Source organism: Cajanus cajan, chromosome 7, assembly GCF_000230855.2.
Source record: "Cajanus cajan strain Asha chromosome 7, NIPB_CcT2T_4, whole genome shotgun sequence".
In the NCBI taxonomy this organism is placed as follows: Eukaryota; Viridiplantae; Streptophyta; class Magnoliopsida; order Fabales; family Fabaceae; genus Cajanus; species Cajanus cajan.
Window position 1 is genome coordinate 4752741 of NC_138523.1, and position 12576 is coordinate 4765316.

A 12576-nucleotide genomic window follows, 5' to 3' on the forward strand; every position below is an offset into this window, starting at 1 on the left:
GGAGGGAAGACTTGTAAATAATTAAGCCACGTCCTTGGCCGAGAGGAATCTCGGGAGGGAAGACTTGTAAATAATTAATTTGTAAGCCACATCCTTGGCCAAGAGAGATCTCGAGAGGGAAGACTTATAAAAAATAGAGCTAAAAATCTGTGACAATCTTGGGTATCTGGAATATATATTCATTAATGAATTGATGCCTCGTTAAAAACCTTGCCGACCAAAAACCCCTTTTCACGCTTTTATAAGGGGGAAAAAGATCGATCAAGGAAAAAAGTGCATCGTGATACATGTACATTGCGGAAGCATAAGACAAAATTAAATCTAGCTATAATATGTCTTCAAATGGGTCGCATTCCACGTTCTTGGGATGACCTTGCCGAAACAGTTCCTCAAGCTTGTAAGCTCCATTGTGCAGAGCATGTCATATTCGGAACGGGCCGTCCCAGTTGGCCGACATCTTTCCCTCTAAGGGATTACGTCTTGCTGACCCAGTTGCCCTCCAAACTAGATCACCTTCATGGAAGCTTCTCGGCTTCAAATTGGAGCTGAAGCGTCGGCTCATTCGTTGTTTGCACGACTCGGCAACGATTTGTGGCTTCTCCCGCTTTTTGTCCAAGACATCCAGTTCGGCCTAGAGTGAGTTGTCGTTGGACTCCTCGCTGAAGTGCTGTCGTCGAAATGATGGTTCACCAACTTCAACCGGAATCATAGCATCCCTACCATATGCTAGGCGAAAGGGTGTCTCCTTAGTGGTTGATTGGGGTGTACATCGGTATGCCCAAAGGACTTCCGATAACTCTTCGGCCCATGCTCCTTTTGCCGATCCTAACCTCTTCTTTAGCTCTGTCAATATTACTTTATTAGCCGCCTTGGCTTGCCCGTTTGATTGAGGATGTTCAACTGACGTGAACCAATGCCGAATGCCGAGGTTTTCAAGAAAAGAGTTAAACTTTTTGACAGTGAACTGAAGGCCATTATCGGAGATGATGGCGTACGAGATGCCGAAACGAGTAACCACATTTTTCCACACGAACTTCTGGACGTTGGTGGCGGAGATGCAGGCGAGTGGTTCAGCTTCTATCCACTTCGTGAAGTAGTCCACCGCGACCAAGAGGAACTTGACTTGGCCTTTTGCTACGGGAAACGGTCCAAGTATGTATATGCCCCATAAGGCAAACGACCAAGGGGAACTAATGCTATGCAGTTCGACAGCCGAGGCGTGTATGAGGTTCCCATGCCGTTGGCATTGGACGCATTTTTTGACGAACTCAGCACAATCGCCCTTTAGAGTCGGCCAATAGTAACCGACTCATAGGACCTTTGCCGCCAAGGTACGCCCCCCCGAGTGAGAGCCGCATATCCCCTCGTGAATCTCTCGCATCACATAATTAGCTTGCTGATCATTGACGCATTTGAGTAGCGGGGTGGAGAATCCTCTTCTGTAGAGCTCGACGGCCACCACTGAGTACTGAGCCACTTGTGTTCGTACTTTCTTTGCTTCCATCGGATCGGCTGACAGTTCGCCGTTAATTATAAAGTTCCGAATGGGGGTGACCCAGGTGGGTGCTTCTTCATTTATCGCAAATGTTATGATTTCTGCGATTATTTTTTAACAAGGATTGTTGAATATCAAAAACTTATTACACGAAATCCTATTTTTTAAGAACGGGTTGAGGGGATAGGTGTTGTTGATGGAAAGGAAGTAATAAATTGGGGTTTGTCGGGACCGATGCTTCGAGCTTCTGGAATACAATGAGATCTGCGTAAAGTTGATAATTATGAATGTTACGAAGAATTTGCTTGGGATGTTCAATGGCAAAAAGAAGGAGATTCATTAGCTCGTTATTTGGTTCGAATTGGTGAACATGCACTCAATAGTTACACTTGGAGAGGGAATCTTGAGATGGATTGTAGTTCGTAATTGCCCAGGCTTTCGACTGTTGGCGAGCCGAGCCAACTGGTCGGCCCGTTCGTTGTTATTGCACAAAGTATGCCATACCTGAACTTCACTGAAACCATCCTTGAGCCCCTGGAACAGGTGCTAATACTGTAACAAGTTGAAGTCATTAACTTGAAAATTATCGTTAACCTGTTCGACCACAATTTTGGAATCAGTCCAACGTGATTTTTTTGACACCCATCTCACTTGTTAATCTCATTTCGGCTATCAAGGCTTCGTACTCTACTTGATTATTGGATGCCCGGAAGCCGAAGCGGAGAGACTGTTCCACTATGATACCTGATAGGCTAGCAAGGATTATCCCGGCCCCACTACATTGAGCATTAGAGGACCCATCGACATGCATGGTCCACGGTTCGTCCTCAAAGCATCCTGGAGGGGTTAACTCGTTGACAAAATCAACCAGGTATTGTGATTTGATGGGGCCCTCGGCTCGAAAGACACGTCAAACTCAGAAAGTTCTACCGACCACGCCATCATTCGGCCGACAATCTCCGGCTTCCGGAGCACTTTAGCTATCTGGCAATCGGTTCGGACCACCACCCTGTGGCATTGGAAGTATTGCCTCTGTCGTCGTGCCGTGTATATAAGCCCTATGGCCATTTTCTCTAACAACTGGTAACATCATTTGGCATCCTACAGCGTCCGGTTGATGAAAAATATTGGCTGCTGATTACCCTGGTTTTCTTGTACCATGACGGCACTTATAGAGTTGCTAGATACTACCAAATAAACAATCATATCTAGGGTGTCGATCGGTTTAGATAGTATTAGAGGTGTACCGAGACGTTCCTTGAACTGTCTGAAGGACTCCTCGCACTCTTTGGTCCACCTGAACTGTTCTGTCTTCTTCAGTAGAATGAGGACTGGCTGGGCTATCTCAGCCAAACGAGGGAGGAACCGAGAAAGCGAGGTGAGCCGACCTGCTAGCTTCTGAACTTCTTTCAAATTGTCGGGCTTTTCATATCCAAGATAGCTTGGCATTTGTCCGAGTTTGCCTCAATGCCCCTATTGGACAACATGAACCCTAAAAACTTGCCACCCGAGACTCCGAACACGCATTTTTTGGGGTTAAGCCTCATTTGGTGTCGGCGGAGTGCCTGGAATACATCGGCTAGGTCGCCGACGTGTGTGAAGACGTCACCTGATTTTACAACCATATCATCAATGTATACTTTCATGCTCCGACCGATCTGTTCGCTGAAGATTTTATTCATTAGGCGCTGATAGGTGGCTCCGACATTCTTTAATCCGAACGGCATCACCCTATAGCAGTAATTTGCCATTTCGATAATGAACGCAGTCTTTTCTTCATCTTGAGGGTGCATACAGATTTGATTATATCCGGAGTACGCGTCAAGGAAAGACAAGAATTTGTGACCGGATGCTCCATCAATGAGTCAATCAATGTTGGGAAATGGGTAGGCATCCTTCAGACAGGCTTTGTTCAGGTTGGTGTAATCGGTGCACATACGCCACTTCCCATTCAGATTTTTGACCATGACAAACTTAGCCAACCATGTCGTATAGTGCACCTCTCGAATGAACTGAGCGTCCAACAACTTGCACACCTCGGCTTCGATCGCTGCTTTCCTCTCTTCCCCGGCCTTCCGGCGCCGTTGAGCGATCAGCTTTGCTTCCTTGCTGATTGAAAGCTTGTGGCAATGGAAATTGGGGTCGATGTCGGGCATGTCGGAGGGATGCCATGCGAACAAGTCTCTGTTGTCAAGGATTACTTGTCCGATAGCTAGCCTTTCTTGCTAGGATAGACTGGTTCCCAGGAAAGTAACTTGGGACTCGATGACTCCTACCTGAAGCGGCTACTTTTCTTCGATGGGCTCGACCCTTTCATCCTGGTCTATTCGGGGGTCAAGATCTACAGCCGACTGCTGTGCTACCGAGTGAACACGCTTCGGCCCCTCGAGTGCCTCATTTTTATGCTTGGTAGCCGTAAGTTAGCGAACTAACATTCTCGCGCGGTCTTCTGATCGGCATGGACAGTGATGACTCGTCCCGACTCGGCCTGGAACTTCATGGCTAAGTTCGGGGTGGAGACGATTGCGCCGAGCTGATTCAAGGATGGCCTGCCGAGCAAGATGTTGTAGAACGTATTAGCCTAAATCACTACATATTTAACTGAAACATCTCGGTATTCTGCTCCTTCAAACCCAAACCTGGTCGATAGCTTGATGTATCCCTTCGTCTTGACTCGCTTGCTCGAAAATCCAACCAAAGGTTCGTCATAAGGAACCAGTTCAATTTCCGGGATGCCCAATTGCTTGAATGTGTTCCAATAGAGGATGTCGGCTGAACTCCCCTGGTCGACCAAGGTCTTACGTACAATACAGTTGTGAATTTCCACGCTAATGACCATCGGATCATCTTTTTCTGGGTCGATGCCTTTAAAATCGGCCTCAGTAAAGGTTATGCTCGGCATGCAATGATGGATTTTTTCTACTGCATGTACGTGCTGGACGGGTCTCAAATGCCTTCGTTGTGTCGACGAGGTGGAGCCGCCGCCTGCGAATCCGCCCGCAATAGTGTTGATGACCCGTCGAGGTTGTGTTGAAGGTTCCTCTTCTCTTCGGCCCCTTGACCGACTGCGTTCCCTATAGGGGCGTCTTTCTGCTCCCCCTTGTTCGGGCTGATCGTGTCGGCGAGACCATTCAGCATATCGGGATGAGGTTGGGCGGTCAACGAAACCTTGTAGCTGCCCTTGCTTGATTAAATCCTCAATTTTGTCTTTTAGAGCTGAGCACTCCTCTGTTGAATGTCCTCGATTGCGATGGTACCTGCAAGACTTGGTCGTATCGGCTAGAGGGGGGTGGAAGCTCGTTTTAAGACTGCAAGCACTTCGGAGGCAAGCGCTTGTTCCAATATAGCCGATCGGCTGGTGTTCAGCGGCGTATATTGTGAATACCTTGGCCCGCGAGGGGGTTTCTCACGGGGGACAAGCTCTTTCGGGCGGCCACGATAACTGTTCTCGGCTGACTTCTCAGGTTTTGCAGCTACTTCCGCCCTTGCTTGGTTGCGGATCTCAGCAAGTTCCTCCATCTGCATATACTTGTCGACGTGCCGACGCAAGTCATCCATGTCGGTGGGTGTTTTTTTGCAAATGCTGTTGGCAAAAGGTCCTGGTTTCAAAGCGGTAGTGAGATGGTGGAGGGCTACAGCGGGTCGACATTATCTGCTTCGGATCGGTGCTCATCCTCGGATTGGTGGTCTTCAGTGTTGGTTCTCCTCGTCTTTGCCATAGTGCCTGTCTTCTAAAAAGTACTCAGTTCGTCTTTTCAAGCTGTTGGTTCGGCCCCACGGTGGGCGCCAAAATGTACTTGTCTGGGGGCACACTCGTAATCTTCTGGTGGGTAGAAGGGCCGAATGCGGGCTTCGGGTGGATATTCCGGAGTGGGGAGGTACTTGCAAAAGGCACTTCGACGCTCAAGTCAAGATAAGCACGATTTTCTAGGGTAATAAATGAATAGTGACGTACCTCGTTATAAGTGACCTATTTATACTACCTTTGATGGGCCCTGCTCATAGTGGGCCTCTTCTAAAGCTTGCCAAATTAGGTAATACGACGCTAATCGGCTGATTATACCTTAATCACGCGTTTGCCCTTGTTAATCTTGATCATTGCCGTAATCCTTGCCTTTATCTGTCGGCCCCTTTCCGGGCCGATGGATAAAGGCTTGGGGTATTAATTGTTCTCGGTCTTTGGCCGGGCCGATCGGTATGAGTTGGGTCGTCCTCAACCCTCGGCCTTCGGCTGAGCCGATACGTAGGGGGCACAATAACGTGCTCATGTGACTTTTCTTACGAGCCGATAGATAAAGGCTTTGGGGTGTTGATTGTTCTCGGTCTTTGGCCGGGCCGATCGGTATGAGTTGGGTCATCCTCAACCCTCGGCCTTCGACCGAGCCGATGTTAATGCTATTAATGATCATGTACGCACGGTCGTAGTCATGTTCTAAGTCCGCGTGGGCGTTTAACGAGACGACACGTGTTGGTCCACGTGACCGATAGAACCGTTCCGGTACAATGCTCATATTCATATTTAGTATTTTTTTTTATTATTTATTTGTTTATTTATTATTATTATTATTATTATTATTATTATTTATCTTTAGCATCAAAATCCTTCAAGTCATATTGATTTGGATTCTGCTTCAAGTCAGCTTGCTCTGACTATTAGCTTCTTTAAGCCTGAATAATATTATTAATGCTTTCTCAGAACATTTTCTTCCTTGTAATTTTGACCTTTTTCATGAGCAATCTCCTAAAAAGAATGACTAGAGTAACTAAAAGCTACATAAAAACATTCAAAAACCATGATTTGAAGCACTGTCTCATAATATTTTCTTCATAGTAAGCTCACAACTATTGTACTCCTCCATGCTTTTACCCAAAAAAGGCTCATATTCATGTTTGGTAATTGTTTTCTTTCCTTTACCATCAAAACCTTTCAAGTCATCTTTCTTTGGTCTCCATGCTTCAATTGAGGGTCGACTTAAAAAATTTCGTGGTAACACTCTTTTAAGATCGTTAAAAATCTACAGACTCATTTCAAGGATGTGCCACATTAGCTCTATCATCAATTGAATTGTTACGAGTCATTTGTTTGATTGGAATATTCATGATTGTGATTAGTTTAGTATTTTTATTAATTTATATAAAAGCGTTACTTCATTTGATAATCTCCCTATTACCCTCGATTATTAAGAAAATAAAAATATAAAAACAAGATTCTTTTAATAACTACCACATACAATTGAAGAGAATTACATCTCTCTCAATAATCGCCATTCCATTATTTTTCCTTTTTCTTTTATTTAATTTTAAATAAATATTAAGGGTCACAAAGTGTCACTTTTTCATTAGTTCTAATAATTTCCATTGTTAGATGTATCTTTTATTTAATCAATTTTCAAAATAATTTTTATGGCACTTCTTTTATTTATTTTAAACTCTAAGATATTTGATCTTATGGAGAAAAGATAGACACTAGAAGAGAGGGGAAGTGAAGGAGGAGAGTTGAATAGTATCAATCAAAAACTCATGTGGTTTTTCTTAAACAATAAAGTAATATCTTAATTTTAGGAGTACAAACAAAGAGACAAGAAATAATAACATAAAGTGATTTTATATTATGTGGAATAACAAGATTTTCAGAAAGAGGAGGACTGCATTGGAGGAATTGAAAGCTAACTTACACCTTACTAGGTAGTTGTGACCGAAACTTAATGACCTCATGGACTTTACCTATGATCAATGGCTAGTGTGCCCCTTTCAATGCATGCAAAATGATTGGAGAAGTCAAGTTTGAGATAAGATGAGGTGGCTTGGCAAACCTGCCGGACTAAGCACGTGTTCTCTATTGAGTTTAAGTATAGCCACAATATCTATTGACTATGGGCCTATGGCTAGATTAAATATGTAAACTTTTTTTTTTTTTTATCCAGCTTGGCTCACACATTAATTATATCTCACTGTGTCTTCTTATAATTTTGAGTTTGTGACACCCCTAATACCACATATTTAAAAAAAGATAATTTTATATTAATTTATCTCAATCACTAATATTAGATCTGATTTTTAATCAACTAATTAAGTTTAACTATCTCACTATAAGAAAAAGGCTGATTATCAACTGAGTTGGATTGGTTGGAAAAATAATATTATCGATAAATTTAAAGTTCTTAGGTAAACAATATTTTTTGACAGATTTTTTTTCGTAGACATATGTCTGTTGAAAAATTTAAAATTTCTAACTGATAGTTTTGACAGAAATGCGACAGATTTTTTGATGTGAAATTTCTTACATAATTTCATCGACAATTTTTTTTCATCGAAAAATTTAAACGTTCCAACGGATGTTATTAAAAGATTATCCATCGAAAACTCCATCATAAAATTGAAAAAAGTGTTGCTCTATTTGAGAGTGCCAACAACTTAAATAAAAAAGGAGTAATAAAATCCTTAAATACCTAAAAGTTTTGCATGTTAAATTGTTAATTAAATATGTGATTATATATATATATATATATTACAAATTATTATTATTATTATTATTATTATTATTATTATTATTATTATTGATTTATAAGGTTTATAAAATATATTTTTAAAATAGAAAATTTTTAATATATTAATAAAATATATAAATTCAAATAAATTGATGAATATGTATAATGATTTTTTTTTAAATTTTACTCTTAAGTATTCTTTTAAGCAAATTATTACTCGTTCATTCTCATTTATAATCAAATTAATAAAGAAAAATTAACATCACACATTCACACTTATGAACAAAATTATATAACTTTACCAAATTGTCACCTCAAAAAAAAAAAAACTTTACCAAATTGTGTTGATCTCAATTAAAAATCAAATTTTTTCCTAAATTATCCTTTATATTGAAATTTGATTTGAAGCAGAAAACTTTGATAAATGAAGGAAATTTAGAGGATAATTTCACCAAATGATATAAAATAGTACATACTTTTTTATAGCAAAAGACATTAATTTTTTAATTTCGCTTAAATAGAACAAAATTGTACTAACTTTATCTTTTAAAATTTTGTTATTATTTTAATATATCATATTATTTTTTATTTGAGAAAATATAAGACTAATTCAAACTCTTTCTTAACCCATGTGTTTTTTTTTAATTAGCAAATCACAATGATATATCATCCTGTACATACGATTAATCCATTTGGGAATCACTCCTGAATATTATATTCTTTACTCGAGTTTCTTATTTCAACAAAGGGATATAAATAGGCGGAGTCAAGATAGGTTTGATTAGTCTGACCTTAGTTAAAGGAATATGACCTGCACTTGACTTGTTTGTTCGTTTGTCAAAGATATGTTTTAAAGGTTCTGAGTACCCTATATGCATGAAAGCCTAAGTTGGCCTATAAGACTATTTAAGAACCTACTTACTTAGTCATAAGTTAACGCTAACATATAGAAATCAAGATATATATGTTTTGTGTGAGAATTGGTGAATTTATCTTGTTATAACAATTAATTTCTATTATATATTGTCATGGTATTAAATTATACTGTGATTTATTAAAAATTATGAGTGTTAATTAGTTATTATAAATATTAAATTTGAGTCAAAATTAAGATGCTCTAAAAGTTAAATTTTATATCCACTTTACTTTAATAATAGAATATTTAATTTTTATTTTCATTTTAACTAATTATTGAAAATCTATTTATATTTAAATGAAAAAGATACATGTTAATGACATTATTATTTATTTAAAAACATGTTTTTATATGTATCTTTAAATTATATTATTCTTTTTGAGAATAAAAGATAGTTGTTAAAAGTAGTATTCTCTTTATATATTTATATATATATATATCAAAATATACTAAAATATAAATATTTTGATTTCTTTTAAATTGATATTTAATTTTAATAAAATTTGATATATACATATAAAGTGATATAAAATTATAAACTAACAGTTAGAGCAACAAAATTCACATTTAATAAAATGTTATTGAGTAATGGAATAATTGATAAAAATAACATCAATACTATTTAAATCCTCCTATATACATATGTGTACGCGTGCCTGTGTCTTTTAATTATATTTTTTAAAATAGTTCTTACAATATTTTTTTTACATCCGGCATTACTTAGTTTGCGATTTAATTGTTGCGTTAGCTTGTCATGCAATATCACGTTACTGTTTAAATTTTTTTATACTCTATAATTATACCTCATTTTTATTTTACTCCTTCTAATATATATCTTATTTTTTATTTTAATATCTGACTCTTTAGTCACCTCAATAACTTTTTTTTTTTTTTACAATGAAAGTAATGTGATATAAACTATTAAAACCCTTAACTACTAAGAATCATCTCAAAAGTTTATTTTTTTAAGATACTATCTTTGTAACGTTGAAAAGGGACTAAAGTCGATAATTTGAATAATACATGAACTATTTTTTTGAAATTGAAAGGGCTAAAATCAAAAGTATGTTATTTAAATTTTTTACTTCATTGTTATTGGTGTATAAACTTTTTCGAGATGAAAATATTGAACACAATTTCTTAACATAATAATAAACAACGGAAGAAAAAATAAATAAAAAAGTTGAAACCGTTTACTCAAACAAACATCACTCTTTAGTTTTATTTTCAAACCATGCATATATTACATCGACATACAACACAACCATTCATAAACACAAAATCACATCAAGAAATAGGAAACAAACATCAACACATGAGGTTGCCAAGAGCAGATAGCATACGAGACATTGACAACCAAAGTCTTTATTCTTATCACACACGCCATCATATAATAAATTAGAAAAAGTACCATTTTGCTATTTTATAATCAGAATTTGTTTTATTTTTATTAAAGTAAAACTTAAATTCTGATTATAAAATAACACTAGAATCGACTTTTAGAATTCATCGTCGCGATGATCTGAGTGGTGATCTTGTCCATGACCATGATGATGAAAGTCAAGTCCCCTATTCATGAGAGGCAAAACATCACGAAGGGAGGGCCAATTGGGAAGAATTTCCTTTATTCTCGTCCCTACAATGTAATCATCGGTTGTAGCTGGGGCGAAATTGATCAATGCATATAACTCACCTTTGAAAATGTAAGCTTCATCGGTACGGTGAGAAGCAAAAGCTGCATCAATGTCACTCGCAAACACGGTTCCCATCAAACTGGGAAACCCATCAGTGATGTTACGGATGGCAATGAGAGTCTTGGAGTTATAATTCACAAGAGCGTATTTTTCATGTCTGAACAAATAAGCTTCGTAGTTGCTAGTTGCCTTGAACGCAGCATCGATGCCATTCTCAAACACCGTGCCTTTGAAGAAGGGAAACATAGAAGCAATTGGCATAGGACCCGAGAGTATTTTATCATTTGTAGTTCCCGGAGCATAGTCTATTAGGGCACAAAGGTTGGCACAAAAGATGAAGGCTTCGTTGTAATCAGTGTCAAATGCACAATCTATTCCATATTCTCCAAAGGGTGTATCAATAAGCGATGGAAAACCATCGCAAATACGAAGTGGTCCGTTCACTATTCTGTCATCTGTTGATCCTGGAGCATAATTCACAAGCACATACTTATTTTTCATGAATAAGTAGGCTTCGTTGTTGCTAGATGCACGAAACGCAGAATTTATGTAACTAGGAACGTCTATAACTTTGTGAGTGTACCACTCGTGAGCAGCATCGTTGTTATTGTCATCTGATTCCGATATTTCTCTTTTGTATCTGCTACTACTGTTTCTTGGTGGATATGTTTCTTCAGGTAGGTATCTCTCTACACCATTTTCATCTTCATAAGTATGTATGGGAAGATAAATTATGACCTCGGCATATGGATGTGCCTGTGGATTGAAATGCCCATTAATTATTAGTTTGATTTCTCTGACGAAGCTCACATGGCTGCAATGCAACAAAACAAGAGTGAAATCATTTATTATACAAGAAAATTCACTTATAGTCATAGGTATAAATTTTCATATATATGACTTTATAAGTTTTAGGGTTTAACTTATAACAATCAATTTGAAGTACAAAATTTTAGAGTTTATCTATATTAAATATTTGTAAATAAAAGTAATTTTTTGATTTTAGGTACAATCATCTTATCAGTAAAAATAAAACATTGGTAGATATATGTTTTATTTGAGGTGGAGGTACTAACTTTGAATCAACGTCACGTATGGCTGTGTAAACGATGCAAGAGCGAATGTACTGAGGTGCAATCCCAGCTGCAAAGCAAACTTCAGCTTGAGAAACATGATTGTACCTGCCCCTAAGGGTGACACCAACCCAAATACCCCCTGGTGCATAGATCTCGTACCGAAAGAATTGCATCACATGTCCTCGCGGAAGGGTACTCACCTATCATGGACAAATGAATATTTTCATAATACTATTTATGATGTTAAATCTGATATATATTATATTTATTATATAAATAAAAATAATTTTTAATAACATGTATAGTGTTATTATTGGTGTGTGTTATGATAATTTTCTTGCAGGGTATTAATATACAGAACAAATTGAAGTATGTATATGTGATATATAAGTTCTGACCGTAGGGTTGGGATACCAATCGTAATTAAGAGTGGTGCTGACGAAGGTGTGAGTGGCACGCCTAGTTGGGTCGAGTGGTGCTCCTGCGTTGTGGACGAAGTGATCCAAGTTGTAGTAGGTGGTGTTGGGAGTGTCTCCTCGAGGCCTTGCTTGGAAGCCATTGACGAAGATGTCTTGGTAGGGCCTCGTGTCCCAGCGGACCAAGGGCCGTCGTATGTCGTATTCTAAGTCGCTTGGTCTGTACACCACTTCCTCCAATCCTGCTTCCTGCAGGTTAATGCGCTGAAGAAGGTTCACCAGATCATTGGCTGCAACCATCTCGTTTTGCCCCACCGGTTGTGGGAAATTTGCAGCACACCCTCTCGCGGGACTGTTCGGAGGAATTGACATTTTTTTCTTCTTCTCTTGCTCCAACAAATAAGATTTGATGTTGAATGTTTGTGCCTTTTAACTCAGGATTCGTTTCATATTTATATTAGTACTACATGCTGTAATGCTTCTCTCCTAAG

The 12576-nt window shown here is 38.4% G+C and overlaps 1 protein-coding gene across 1 annotated transcript; it reads right to left on the reverse strand.

The window, feature by feature from the left end:
• Positions 1-10091: 10091 nt before the first annotated feature.
• LOC109811496 (uncharacterized) lies at positions 10092-12526 on the reverse strand. The gene is made up of 3 exons (XM_020375257.3): positions 12068-12526; positions 11670-11869; positions 10092-11407 (listed from the first exon to the last, which is right to left on the reverse strand). The coding sequence occupies exons 1-3, from the start codon at positions 12455-12457 to the stop codon at positions 10399-10401; spliced, it is 1599 nt and encodes a 532-aa protein (XP_020230846.1). The 5' UTR covers positions 12458-12526; the 3' UTR covers positions 10092-10398.
• Between the last annotated feature and the right edge of the window lie 50 nt (positions 12527-12576).

What these genes read in the sequence shown, in the direction of transcription:
- LOC109811496 (XM_020375257.3), bottom strand. Translation starts at nt 12,457, where the DNA reads ATGTCAATTCCTCCGAACAGTCCCGCGAGAGGGTGTGCTGCAAATTTC. An exon ending in ATTGGTATCCCAACCCTACG is followed by an intron (nt 11,870 to 12,067) that starts GTCAGAACTTAT and finishes TGTCCATGATAG; the next exon opens with GTGAGTACCCTTCCGCGAGG. An exon ending in ATACGTGACGTTGATTCAAA is followed by an intron (nt 11,408 to 11,669) that starts GTTAGTACCTCC and finishes GTTGCATTGCAG; the next exon opens with CCATGTGAGCTTCGTCAGAG.